Below are 14,518 nucleotides of genomic sequence, written 5' to 3' on the forward strand. Positions count from 1 at the left end.
CCCCTCACGGTGGAGGTAAAAGCCTACATCCCGCTTCATTGATATTGATGATGATGATCACGGTTACAAGAGTGCTCTATCTCGAGAGCTATTGTCTAAACCTAACTTGTCCAACCTGTGGAACTTGTGAATCTTCTCCCTTTTGGGGAGCCCTGCCCCTCCTTATATATGTTGAAGGGGCGGGTTACATGACTAGTCCTATTAGGATTAGGACTAGTCTACCTTCTAATACAAACCGGATACAAGTCCGGGTCTTAAATCCTTGTAGGGTAAATATTCCTCACGCCTTTCCTCTTAAACCGGCCCACCATTAACATAAACCGGCCTTCTGGGCCTTGGGCCCTTGTCATTCATCTGACCCGTCCGCCGGGTCACCCGTGTGTCATAACGTTCCGGCGGGTTGCTTGTAAATCGCCAGGTCAGGGCGGGTCGCCAGTGAATCGCCAAGTGTAAACCGGGTCTCAAGTAAACCGCCAAGTCCAGCCGGGTCACCAATGAGTCTTCAGGCTCGTGAACCGTCATACCAGTGAACCGCCAGACACGTAAATCGCCAATTCTCTAGCGGTTTACCAGTGAAACGCCTAGTCCGGCCGGGTTATACTTCCGGACGGTTTACGCCGCGGGGTATATCCCCGACACTATGTTTGTTTGTGGTTGATCATACCATACTTTGATGATGCTATGCATATATATCTATTCTTATGCTCCATGTATGATCATTCACTTGTTTGTTTGGTGACGAGTGATTATGTCGTTGCAATCACATTATTTTGAGCGCTCCACCAAGATGTATGTGACATGTAAGAGTAACCTATGATCCTAATTGATTGTGCATTTGCACTCAAACACAAATTTTTAATAATGCACAAATTTAGGGGGAGCCCTTGCTTATCACATACTTCTCAAAGCGACGATATATTTCATTCATTATATCATTTGTCAAAGCTTTGATCTATATGTTGTCATCAATTACCAAAAAAGGGAAATTGAAAGTGCAACTAATCCCCGGATGGTTTTGGTAATTAATAACAACATAGACATCATTGATCTAATATTCATTGCAAATAGATTTCAGAAAAGATCAATGCTTGGCATGGCAAGGACTAATGGATGTGGACCCCTCAAAATGCCAAGGAAAATAATTGGCAACTCCAAGACTCTACATTTTTGGTTTAGTGATCCAAGATCTCATTGAGTCCCTTAGGAAAGTCAATACTATTAAAAAGGGATGAGGAATTGATGATGAGGTTGTTGCTCAAGTGCTTAGTGATATTGCTCCAAAAACCCTCAGTCTTTTTCTCAAAAGCACATATGTCCAAACCCTAATTCCCTATCTCGGTCCCACCGATATTATCCCATTCAGGCCCACCGAGATGATCACTCCCATTGCCACTGCCAAACCCTAGCAATTCGATTTGACCGAAATGGATCTCGGTACCGCCGAGATGGCATTGCCAAGTTTCTGTGATGACATTGTTTCACTTCGGAATCACTAAGTTGAAACAATCGAAAATTCCGAGACTTGGGTTTTCCTTAGACATTGCACTTCTGTCCCACCGAGTTGTTCCACTTCGATCCTATAAAAAATCCCAGCGTTCATATCTTTTACACTAATCGGTCTCATCGAGTTTATATTCGGTCTCACCGATTTGGGTCAAAAGTATGTAACGATTGGATTTTGGGTGAAGGCTATTTATACCCCTCCACTCCCACTTACTCTCTAAGAGAGCCATCAGAACCAAACACTACTTCCACCATTCATTTTCTAAGAGAGAACCACCTACTCATGTGTTGAGATCAGAAGATTCCAATCCTACCTTTGAACCTTGATTTCTAACCTCTTCAAGTCGCTTTCCACTCCAATCCTTCTCCTACCCAAGCCAAATCTGTGAGAGGGAGACTGGGTGTTGAGGAGACTGTCATTTGAAGCACAAGAGTAAGGAGTTCATCACCAACACAACATCTATTACCTTTTGGAGAGTGGTGTCTCCTAGATTGGTTAGGTGTCACTTGGGAGCCTCCAAGATCATGTGAAGTTGAACCAAGGAGTTTGTAAGGGCAAGGAGATCGCCTACTTCGTGAAGATCTACCCGAGTGAGGCTAGTCCTTCGTGAACGTAAGCCATGATGGAATAGACAAGGTTGCTTCTTCGTGGACTCTTCATGGGTGGAACCCTCCGTGGACTCGCGCAACGGTTACCTCTGTGGGTTGAAATCTCCATCAACGTGGATGTAGGATAACATCACCTATCGGAACCACACCAAAAATCATCGTGTCTTCATTGCATTTGAAATCTCTATACCTCCTTTACGTTCATATGCAAAATATTTACTATCCGCTACACAACTCTTAGACTTGCATGTGTAGGGTGTACTTGACATAGTAGATTTGCTAAAACTTGTCCACAACTAAAATTGGCGAAAGAATAAGTTTTTATTTGGTAAGTAGGCTAATCACCCTCCCTCTCCTCTAGACATACTTTCGATCCTACGGTATAGAAAAATTTTCTTGATGTACAAAAAGAATGATGTTGACGTCAAAACATATCAATGAAAAAATGTTAATCATGTGTTCAAAAATGTTAAACATGTATATATAAAATGTTCCCGACTTATACAAAAAATGTACAATGATTATGGAGCAAGTAGTCAAAAAAATAATGTTTTGAAAAATGCCAATCATGTATTTGGAATGTGTTAAATATTTCAATAAGAATGGGTTATAACAGCAATCAATGGCCGGTTTACTGTAGAACCGATCTCTTCCCGTGTTTATTTTTATTTTTATTTTTATTATTTCTTTTGTTTTCTTTTTATTATTTTTCAAGTTTATTTTTCTTTTTCAGACAACTGGTTGCGCTTTTAAAATTTTCTTCAACATTTCGGAAATTTATCATTTTTAAAACTTTTATTCATAAATCACAACATACCCACATTTTCATAAAAAAAGAAACAGAAAAAATGGAAAATAATAATAAAAGAAACAGAAAATAAAAGAAAAAGAAAAAAGGAAAGAAAACCAATAAAGAAGTAAAACAGAAAAGGCTGGTTCGGGAACCTTCTTGAAGCTTCCAACAACCTTCAAGAAAGTTCCTAAAACCAGATGCTACTAGATGTTAAAATGGGTCGGCCCAGATGCGTAGCGTCAACTGGAATTCTGCGCTGCGACTATTTCTCGCTTTAAGCGAGACGACAATGTGCTCCGAAGTCACTAATTGAGTACTGCTTCTTCCAACGGTCACTTCCACCTTCTCAGGTTGCGACAACTGGCGTGCTGCATGGGCGCCACTTGTCGCAATCTGAGAGTTTTCTCTTTTTTCATAGATCTGATTATTCAAAACGTTTTTATCTCTTAAATCGTGCGTCCAAACCTCGAACTGTTTTCACCGTTAAATTCCTCGCGACCAGATCTTTAGAACAAGATGCCATATTGATAGGTTTTGACAAAAATCAGTGCCTCTTGCGGACGGAAAAAAGCGTGTTTTTTCGTTTCCGCGAGGCACGACCATGCCTCTCGTGGAAGCAAAGTCGTGCCTGTAGCGGAAACGAAAGAAAAAGAAAACACAAAAAACATGTTTTTTCGTTTTCGAGAGGCACGGCACGGACGGCCGTGCCTCTTAAGGAAGCAAAACCGTGCCTCTCGCGAAAAAAGAAAATGTGTTTTTTCCATTTTTGAGAGGAATGGTCATGCCTCTCGCGGAAGCAAATTCGTGGTACTAGGGAAAGGGACGAAAAAAAACATGGTTTTCACAAAAAAAATCATTTTTGGTTCAAAAGCTAAGAAAGACCAGCAAAAACCGAAAACCTGAAAAAAAACATCTACAAATCCAAAAATGCGTGAGGAAAAATGAAAAAAAATTCCAGAGGGGACGCCACATGTGGGCGCGCTCTCAGCTCACTCCAAGTGACCCATGGGGAGGTTCCCGAACGAGCGCTCCTCAATTAGTTCTGTTGCTTAGCGCTTCTCAATTAGTTGCTCCAGTTTGCTCTAGCCCACCCCAAATGACCCATGGAGCCAACACATTTGTGTGTGCTTAGCTAGTAAAAATAGCAAAGGAAATGGGAGAAGTAGGAGTGCGGTGTTTCGAGTGCAGCTGAGCCTGAGCTCAAAAGTGGATTACCGAAGAAGTAGGGATTGGTCCCTCGTCTCCACCAAGAACGTAGACTCTCCTAGCCACTCCACCCAGACCCATTTCACAGTAAATAGTAGAGGTGTGTCCTACTTGAGGTCATTCGAGCTAGTTTTCTTTGTTTATTTGTTTCTTTTCTTTTTTCTTCTCCATTTTTTCTCTCTCTCTTTTGCATTTTGTTTCTTTGTTTTCTACTGTTTTCCTTTTCCAGTTTTCTTTGTTCTCTTGGTTGTTGTCTACATTTTTTGTATAGGTTAACAAAAATTTTCTAATACACATCTACTATTTTTTCAAATGTTTGATTAACATTTTCTAAAAGCAATATTAACATTCTCTGAACACATGATCAACATTTTTTCTATACGTATTTAACATTTTTAAAATATTTGTTCAGCAGTGCTTCAAATGCTTGATTAACATTTTTTATATAAAAATTCTTCATATTTTAATATATGTCAACATTTTCTAAATACCTGTTCAACATTTTTTTTTCAAATGCTTGATTAACATTATCATTTTTTTAATAAGTGACCAATATTTTTTGTATACACATTCAACATTGTCCAAACTCTTGTTCAACATTTTTAAAATATTTTTTCAACATTTTTAATACTTAGTAAACATTTTTAAATTACTTGTTCAACATTTTTCAAATACTTGTTTAATATTTTTTTAAATGCTTGATCAAGACTTTTTATATATTATCAAGAAATTTCATTGTTTTTTTAATACACAGTCAACATTTTTTGTATACACATTGAACATTTTTTAAAATATTATGTGAAGTAAATTTTTGTAATATATCTGCTTAGATATTTAAAAGTGTAAATAAGACTAAAAATGGAATTTAAATTGAAAAAAACATGAAAGAAGAACAGAAAAGAAAACGAGGCAGTGTACCTACCGTGAACTGGACCGGCCATATCCTCGCGCGGTTCAGCAAGTCAGAAAACTCGACTCGCTGAACGCGAGACATAGCAGCGCTCGGAATTCTGTTCGCCTGTGTTGCATCGACAGTTCGACGCAACAAGCGGCAAATAGGGAATTCCAGATATAGCGCCTGCCGCGAGGAGAAGCCTTTGCTACTCTCATGTGCCACCCTAAATGGTCGTCCCATCTCAGGAGGAGCGCTTGGTCTCTTGCGCACGTTCTTTTTTACTTTTATAATCACTTCCACTTATATTTCTGTAGTTGGAAAATATTACTTATATTTAAAAGAATCACCACGCCTTCAAAGAAATGTGAGCCTTATGTTAAAATAAATTGCCACGCAACTACTAAGAAATGTTGATTATATTAAAAAATTGCTTGTAAAATTTGAAAATGTTCCCGCATTTGAAAAAAAAATACATGACAATTTGTGAAAAAGTTTGTAAAAGGAAATAAAATATTTGCATTATTCAAAAATATGTTTCTTGCCATTCAAGAAAATGTGTGCAAAATATATTTGAAAAATGTACAATGTGTATGAAAAAATTATACAACAAAACATATGTGTATAAAAATGTAATTGAAAATATTGAAGATATATAAAAGATGTTCCCGACGCATACGAAAAATGTGCAATGTGTATGGAAAAAGTATACGTCAAAGCATATATTTCAAAACATTAACAATATAGTTGAAAAAAATTAAACGTGTATAAATAATGTTCCTGAAGTATGCAAATAATTTACAATGTGTATAAAAAAGTGATTTGCGAGATTCGGTCGGTGCTCGTCTTCGGTGGATCTGTCTGTATATCATCTTTGTTCGTATTTTTCGGTGTTTACATGTTTTGATCTTTCTTATATATGACTTTCTTCATCAGCGATAGTTGCTGCGCAGCCTGTGCTGGTACATTGGTCCTATAGAGCCTTAGCACAATGACTTCCCAACTATCTACTACAAGGTTTGCCCCGCTCCAGCGGGAGAGGGGCGATGACGGCGGCGCATTTTGGCTCGCTCCAGTGTTGTAGTTGTCACTAGGTGGTCCACGGACCTAGTTGTAATTTTGTTACCTCTGGTGTTCTTTGTACTGCCATGATTGAAGATAAATAGATTAGAAGTTTGTCACATGTAAAAATAAACACGTGTTCAAAAATAATACAAACGAAAAATAAAAATCTCACAGTAAATAGAAAATAATAGACAAAGGAACACATAAAACATAACTCAAAAGAAAACAATTGAAAACACCATAAAACCATTCGAAATAGACACAAAAAACACGGGAAAAATAGAAGACAACCAGGAAAACCTGATAAAATAAACACACACAAAAAACACTGGGAGGTTCTATAGATTGGTCTATAACCGGTCCAAACAGGTCTGTAGAGCCTTCCTAAGAATGTTATAACAAGCCCGCCCACTAAAAAGGAACAAGCCCCTGCGCCAGCCCACTAAAAAGGAATGATCCCCTGCGCCATGCTTATTTCTTGCCTATTGCAAGAGCTATGGTAGGCCTTCCATCAATGCATGTATCTACAATTCCAGGGAAAAAACAACCCTTCCCTCGCCATCTCGGAGGACCAAACATGATCCATCACTTTCATCCGATCCAAGGAATCTACAGAGGGGGCTAACTAGTCAGCAGTTGGCCTTGTCCAAAGTGGCTGGAGCACACGTAGCAGAACTGGCTGGATGAGATGGTCGTCCAATACTAACCTCTTCCTTCTATAGCCTCCTCAGCATTGTCCTAGTGTAGCCGCATATTTGATGATATGTAGCTATACAAAAAGACAATTTTAACACGGTCCCCCTTACCTCCTCTTTTCACATGAGAGGTAAAAGTATATAATAGATCTCAGCCATTGATTTCATTACGCAAGCTCGGCTTGGCGTGTGTACGGTCATTATGCAAGCTTCAAATTTGCCAGATGGACATGATAATCATTGCTCTAATCTCATCATTCTTGCCATAGAGTAAATGAGAAAACCATTCATGCTTGTGTTCCTAACCTCTGAACTGTGGGGCAAGTTCCATACCTTCCGCATCGCCGTCCATATTATTAAATTCATGCTCCAGCTAACTCATTTAAAAGTCTGATCTGATGGAGAGAGGCGGACGATATATTTCAACACCCCCCTCGCGTCTTGGTTATTTTAGTCCTGAGGCGTGGGATCGATGAAGGGCGCAAAATCTTTTGTTAATATTACATTGGTAGTGTCTTGAACTTGAGACCTCTTGGCTCTGATGCCATATTGAATTCATGCTTCAGTAAACTCATCCAAAAGTCTAAGCAGATGAAGAGAGATGGACAATATATTTCAAAAAATATCATTGTACCACACGGTAAGGATACCAAGGTGTGAAAAAATTCTTTTGTCTCCTATACCACAAATATCACCAGTTCCTAGCACATCCAGATGATGCTTCCATTTGCACTGGTTTATTGCCAGGGATCCTGAAAGAACCTTCTTAGTGGTGTTCATCTTCAGTGGAGCGAGGGATCTCCGCACCATATTCCAAGCTCGATGATCTCCCTTGGTTAAAGAAAAATATGACCTTGTATTTCGAAGATAATCCTTGCATGAGATTCAAGGTCACGTTTTTATAATCGCGTGAAACTCCAAATGTACTTAGTCCACCATGTCCCTTTTTTGGCAAGAAAAAACTTTCAATCATGTTGTACGTAGCTAAATAAACAAACCATTACTCAAGCTAGGTCAATATAATGTAAAGAATAGCAAATCTACTTCTACTATATCTAAATAGTTAGCCCTCACTACTGGCTTTCTCTCAATATGCGTGCTTTCACATCACCTTTGTTATTTGTAGCCATATGATCAAAATCGTTTGACCTTAGAAGTCATACATGTACTCATAAGTTACACTTCCTGCATTAATATATCCATGCAAACCATGCCAATTCATTAAGTCGTGCATGTATTTCTTTCCCCGAGAATTAATTCATGAATGTTAGTCACAATTTAGATTCTTGTGCTATATTTTGTGTAGTCATGAACGGTGTATGTGTTGGACCCGTGGGGGCAAAAAAAAATAGTTTATGCTTCACATGTTTGTTAAAAGATGGTGTCACATCATGTCAACTCCAAAAGGTTTCTCTTTGTATGCATCATTTTGTCACACACTCTGTATGTTTATTGTTTCTAAAACATAAACTAAGAACACTCTTATATTTGTATTTTCATTACTTTTATTTTTGAAGCACTTATTGATGCATTTGTTTTATCACGGTTCCCGCGGGAACACGGGGGAACCATCTAGCTTGCTAAACGTTGACGACAAAAAAGAAAAGAGTGCCACAAGTAAAGAAAAAGGGGAAACAAATGGAGAGAGGGGGGAGAGGAGAAAGAAAAGAAGATCTTGAGGAGGAGGGCAGGCGAGTGAGTGTGTGAGTCCTCCCTTCCATCGGTGGAACTCTCTCGTTCAGTTCTTCTTCCACGGCCCCAAGCCTCACACCTCACACAAACTACCAAACCCCCATTTCCTTCTTTCTAGTCCAAACAAACAAACAAAAAAGACCATCTTAATTTGCACCCTCACAAGTGAGCAGATGTCGGTACGTCTTCCACTTGTCCCCTGCACCTACACACTTTACTGACCATGTTAGACCGTGATAGTTTTCTTCAATGAAATGAAAATGGACCTCATCTTGTCATGCTTAATTGCACAAAACTCAAAACATGATCAATTATCATTTTGTTCCCTATGATAATTTGTTTCCAACCATGGTACTAATCAAAGTGATAAATCAGGAGCCTCTCATTGTCAGTGAGTCGGTCGGTGAGAGTTGCTTGCAATGTGGAGTGAAGAGGTTCAGAGAATTGGTCGAGATATCGCAACCCCAGAGCCATCTATGGCCGCCGTCGCCTCCACGTCCACAAAAAACCAATCTTTCCCTTATATCTCCTCCTCCCCACCCCAGACTCCGCCGGTGAATCATCAGCGAGCGAGCCAGCAAGCAAATCAGCCATGGCGCCCCCTTCCCTCTCCTCCTCCCACCTCCTCATCACCGCGTCCCTCCCCAAGCCCTCCTCCATCCGGCCGCCGCGCCTCCCGCTCTCCTCCAGGCCCGTCCCGGCGCTGCTCCTCGCGCTCGCCGCCTCGCCGGCCTTTCCCGCCCTCGCCGTCGACGCGCCCGCGCCGCTCGATGCGGCGGCCCCGCAGCTGCAGCTCCAGGCCGAGGCGCCGACGCCCGCGGCCAACCCCTTCGCCGACACCCTGCTCACCGCGCCCAAGCCTGGGTCGGCGGCCGTCGACATACCCGACGGCGGCCAGTGGCGCTACAGCGAGTTCCTCGCGGCCGTCAAGAAGGGCAAGGTCGAGCGCGTGCGCTTCTCCAAGGACGGCGGCATGCTGCAGCTCACGGCCGTCGACGGCCGCCGCGCCTCCGTCGTCGTGCCCAACGACCCCGACCTCATCGACATCCTCGCCACCAACGGCGTCGACATCTCCGTCGCCGAGGGCGACGCAGCGGGGCCCGGGGGCTTCCTCGCCTTCGTCGGCAACCTGCTCTTCCCCTTCATCGCCTTCGCGGGGCTCTTCTTCCTCTTCCGCCGCGCGCAGGGCGGGCCCGGCGGGGGCCCCGGCGGGATGGGCGGGCCCATGGACTTCGGCCGCTCCAAGAGCAAGTTCCAGGAGGTGCCCGAGACCGGGGTCACCTTCCAGGACGTCGCCGGCGCCGACCAGGCCAAGCTCGAGCTGCAGGAGGTCGTGGATTTCCTCAAGAACCCCGACAAGTACACCGCGCTCGGGGCCAAGATCCCCAAGGGCTGCCTGCTCGTCGGCCCGCCCGGGACCGGGAAGACGCTGCTCGCCCGGGCCGTCGCCGGGGAGGCCGGGGTGCCCTTCTTCTCCTGCGCCGCGTCTGAGTTCGTCGAGCTCTTCGTCGGCGTCGGCGCGTCCAGGGTGAGGGACCTCTTCGAGAAGGCCAAGGCCAAGGCGCCCTGCATCGTCTTCATCGATGAGATTGACGCCGTCGGGAGGCAGCGTGGTGCCGGAATGGGTGGGGGGAACGATGAGAGGGAGCAGACCATTAACCAGCTGCTCACGGAGATGGACGGCTTCTCCGGAAACAGCGGTGTCATCGTGCTCGCCGCGACCAACAGGCCGGATGTGCTCGACTCGGCGCTTCTGCGGCCAGGGCGGTTTGATCGGCAGGTCACCGTCGACCGTCCGGATGTCGCCGGCCGTGTCAGGATCCTTGAGGTGAGCAAACCCTGGTGCTTATCATACTACTTGTGAAGAATTATGATTGCTTTGCTTAGTCCATATTGTTCTGAATTCTGAAAACCCAACGCACAAACTTAAATTGCTGCCATTCTCTGAAGACATAATTGCTGTCCATGAATGTGGAAGGGATACTTACATTCTTGCAGCATGATAAACTTAGTTTCATGTCTAAACTTTGAACAATTTACCTGATATGTTTCATGCCAAATGGTAATTTTTTTAGAAATGTTTGGGTATAACTCAATCTGTATGGTGAACTGGTGTAGATAATCACAACTACAGTTCAACTTGCTTTGTTAAAGCCAACTGAAGGGTAGCTTGCCATATCGTTTGCCAGTATATCCTTAATAGAGTTGGAGCTTTGTAGTTTACTAGTCTATCAGCTCTTTTTTGAAGAACAAAATTACAAAGAGAAATTCATTCAATCGTCGAATCAAGGTGATACAACCACACTGAGTGCAAACCTGGCCTCTTGATAAAGCACTTTCCTGCATTGTTGCAAAAACAACTCAATCTCTTTGGCCTTACATTCCTAATGAGCACTGATTATTTTGCTTAGATCATTTTCAGTTTCTTGCTATGTACATACTTTGTCCAAAACTATAGATCTTTATATAACTAATTTGCTTTAGTTATGCACTTGTTTATTACTTTCTTAGTTTAACTTGAGCTAAACAAGTTCTGATTAGAGAAACTTCACTGAGCATGGTCCAAAAATGAACTCAGTGGGTCATCATCTAAAACTATAAATTGATATTCAATATTTCTTCATAATCTGTTCCAAGCGGAATATGACTGTAACCTAACTTGATCTTCCTACCTAACTAATACTCCCTCCATTCCAAATTAGATGTGCTAAGTTAGTACAAAGTTGAGTCATCTATTTTGGAACGGAGGGAGTATTCTATAAGATATATTTTCTTTACTTTAAGTTGTTTCCTCAGTTCTGTAAATCACAAAATTGTCACTAGTAATTTATCGGTGCTTTCGGTTGTGTATTTATCATTTCCATCAAAGTTATTACTCCCTCCGTAAACTAATATAAGAGCATTTATTTTGGTAACTAATGGCAAAAAATCTGCACAGCCAAAATCAATTGCCAAGAATCCAGTTCAGAATGGGTATGATAGGTAGCAAGTTAACAACACAACGTGTATAACTTTGGAAGTTTAAGAGCATGTAAAATATACATTTCAAGATGTCATGTATTGTTGTACAGTATAATAACATCAAGGTGGATAAAACTTTCACGTATTTCCATATCTGGTCAAGACCACCTAAGCCTCCTTTAAATTGTTTGTATCTGTCACACTTTTAAATACATTACTTCTGTAACACATTTCACCTTTCTACCGGGTGTCTGGGTCTATGACTTCATATTTAATCGTTTATCAACCCTGGCTGGTTCATAACAGTAGGAATTTTAATGTATTAAGTTCTGCTAACCATCTAGGTACAAGGTGTGCTGAATTTTCTTTGGCTTCCCCTGCTTGATGAGTTTTATTGATCATATTAGTTCTATGCTGCAGCTTACATATCATTTTTTCATCTAATAGGTTCACTCCAGAGGAAAGGCATTGGCGAAGGATGTAGACTTTGATAAGGTTGCCAGAAGGACACCTGGTTTCACCGGTGCTGATCTTCAGAACTTGATGAATGAGGCTGCCATCCTTGCTGCTCGTCGTGATCTGAAGGAGATAAGCAAGGACGAGATCTCTGATGCTCTGGAGAGGATCATTGCTGGGCCTGAGAAGAAGAATGCAGTTGTTTCAGAACAGAAGAGGAAGCTTGTGGCTTACCATGGTAATTTTGTCACCATCAGTTGTTGAAATGATCCTGGAGTGCACAGATTCCTAATATTTGTATGTAAACTTTTGGATTCACAGAGGCTGGACATGCCCTCGTCGGTGCCCTGATGCCTGAATATGACCCTGTTGCCAAGATTTCCATCATTCCTCGAGGTCAAGCTGGTGGGCTCACGTTCTTTGCTCCAAGCGAAGAGAGGCTTGAGTCTGGACTGTACAGCAGGAGCTACCTAGAGAACCAAATGGCTGTGGCACTTGGTGGCAGGTGCGTTTTTCGTGGAAATTGTATTTATTCATGCAACCACTAGTTACTGCAATTTTTCAGTGTTGTCTTGTGTGCTAACATGTATAACCACTTTTGCAGGGTTGCCGAGGAGGTGATCTTTGGCCAAGACAATGTGACAACTGGGGCATCCAGTGACTTCATGCAGGTCTCACGTGTCGCCAGACAAATGGTTGAAAGATTTGGGTTCAGTAAGAAGATTGGGCAAGTCGCGATCGGATCATCTGGTGGAAACCCTTTCTTGGGCCAGCAGGTATGCCAGTACGACGGGAGTAGATTGTTGCAAGAGAAACAAAATAATGTTATTCTAAAGCATAATTTGTCAAAATTAACCAAGGAACTAGACGTGCAAAGTTCAACTACAAATTGGATCTTCCCAGCATTTCTTGTCCTTTTTTGCTTCATATCCTGATTGATGAAGTCTCTACCAGCCTCTATCGAAGGTCATTATCAATTGCTGGTCATTATCTAAGTGTCAGTTTACCTCAGACGACTACCACACTACACTCTTGCTTCCAGCTTACTGCATTCCTGCAACACGTCACTCCTATATATACTGCAAATCTAGTCATCATCCATGTTTGGGTTAATCGAAGGTCTATTCAAACTTGAAAGTAGTGACAAAACAAACACCACCATTTCCAATTACGCTAGTATCTCATTTTTTGTAGCTGTGAGTAGACCTCTGAATGTCTGATTAGCTTTACTTCTGAGAAATTCCTATCACTAGCAATAAGCAGCTGTTCTGAATACTAACCTGACATTTCCGCATTGTATTTTGTCCGCAGATGTCGAGCCAGAAGGACTACTCGATGGCCACGGCGGACATCGTAGACGCCGAGGTCAGGGAACTCGTGGAGACGGCCTACTCGCGGGCGACGCAGATCATCAACACCCACATCGACATCCTCCACAGGCTCGCCAACCTCCTGATCGAGAAGGAGACCGTGGACGGGGAGGAGTTCATGAGCCTCTTCATCGACGGGCAGGCAGAGCTGTTCGTCGCATAAGTCGACTTGTCGTGCGTGCCCTGTATGTTTTTTGGTGATTATACGAGGGTCCAACTTCTAGGAACCACATTGATCTAGTAAAAAATGTTCTTTTCGCAAACATGTTTGTATAGTTCCTTGTAAAAAATGCCTGTACTGACACTGAGCGCGTCAATTAATACAGATCGTTGCTAGTTTTTGCCTGCCTGCATGTTCTGATTAAATTCAGAACATTTCTAGTTTTGTGCTTGCTTGCTTGCATCTCCAGCCTGTGTCCAGGCTTAAGTTTTCTTTTTTGAATTTCAGTTGCTTAACATTTTTTTTGTTTTGATAAAGAGACGGATGTTAAGACCAGATTCAAATATGTTTTAACTTTTAAGTACTCACTCCGTTCCAAATTACTCGTCGTGGTTTTAGTTCAGAACTAAAACCACGACGAGTAATTTGGAACGGAGGGAGTAGTTCACACAATATGAGATTGAGAGCAAAAGAACCAGGCCGAAACAACAGCACATGGGAAGCCCAGGAGAACTTTTCCTTTATTGGAGGATTGCATCTTCCCCAGCGATCATCTCAACTTTTGCTTTATCGGAGGCTCCATCATTATGCCCATTACTCAGTTGCTTAACTTGGATTCAAATATGGCAGTGCCTTGCAAGCGGCTTCATCCCAGTTTACGTAGCGCCTAACTGTCTGCTCCTGTGGGTTTTTTTCTTCTTCGGTTTTTTGGAAGAATCTAGCTTTGTTTATCTTTTTCGTGTTCCGTCCGTCGGTTTTCTCTATTTCTTCTTTTTAATTTTCAGTTCGCTCTAGCCTACCCTAATGTGTTTGGGACTAAACGATTTGTTGTTGTTGTTTGTTATTTTTTAAAAATTTCTAGTTCGTATTTATGATTTTCCCTCTTATAATTTATTTTTTAATTCATGACATTTTTTCATTTGTGAATATTTTTGAAAAGTTGAGATTATTTCCTAAATTCATTACTTTCAAATTCATGAACACTTTCCAAATTCCCCTATATTTTCATATTTATGAACATTTTTCCAAAATTCAAAAACATCTTATAAATTCTTGATTGTTCTTTCGAACTCATAAGCATTTTTTAAATTCATAAATGTTTTCATAAATATTTAA

At 41.9% G+C, this 14,518-nt stretch overlaps 1 protein-coding gene across 1 annotated transcript; it reads left to right on the forward strand.

The window, feature by feature from the left end:
- Positions 1-9,047: 9,047 nt before the first annotated feature.
- On the forward strand, positions 9,048-13,587 carry LOC119331391 (ATP-dependent zinc metalloprotease FTSH 1, chloroplastic). Its single transcript, XM_037604545.1, has 5 exons — positions 9,048-10,283; positions 11,864-12,110; positions 12,194-12,377; positions 12,477-12,648; positions 13,184-13,587. The coding sequence occupies exons 1-5, from the start codon at positions 9,048-9,050 to the stop codon at positions 13,403-13,405; spliced, it is 2,061 nt and encodes a 686-aa protein (XP_037460442.1). The 3' UTR covers positions 13,406-13,587.
- Positions 13,588-14,518: the final 931 nt, after the last annotated feature.

This window comes from Triticum dicoccoides, chromosome 7A (assembly GCF_002162155.2).
Source record: "Triticum dicoccoides isolate Atlit2015 ecotype Zavitan chromosome 7A, WEW_v2.0, whole genome shotgun sequence".
In the NCBI taxonomy this organism is placed as follows: Eukaryota; Viridiplantae; Streptophyta; class Magnoliopsida; order Poales; family Poaceae; genus Triticum; species Triticum dicoccoides.

Excerpts from the sequence above, each read along its gene's own strand:
- LOC119331391 (XM_037604545.1), top strand. The coding sequence starts at position 9,048 with ATGGCGCCCCCTTCCCTCTCCTCCTCCCACCTCCTCATCACCGCGTCC. Across the intron at positions 10,284-11,863 it reads GCCGTGTCAGGATCCTTGAG|GTTCACTCCAGAGGAAAGGC; the intron begins GTGAGCAAACCC and ends TTCATCTAATAG. Across the intron at positions 12,649-13,183 it reads ACCCTTTCTTGGGCCAGCAG|ATGTCGAGCCAGAAGGACTA; the intron begins GTATGCCAGTAC and ends TTTTGTCCGCAG.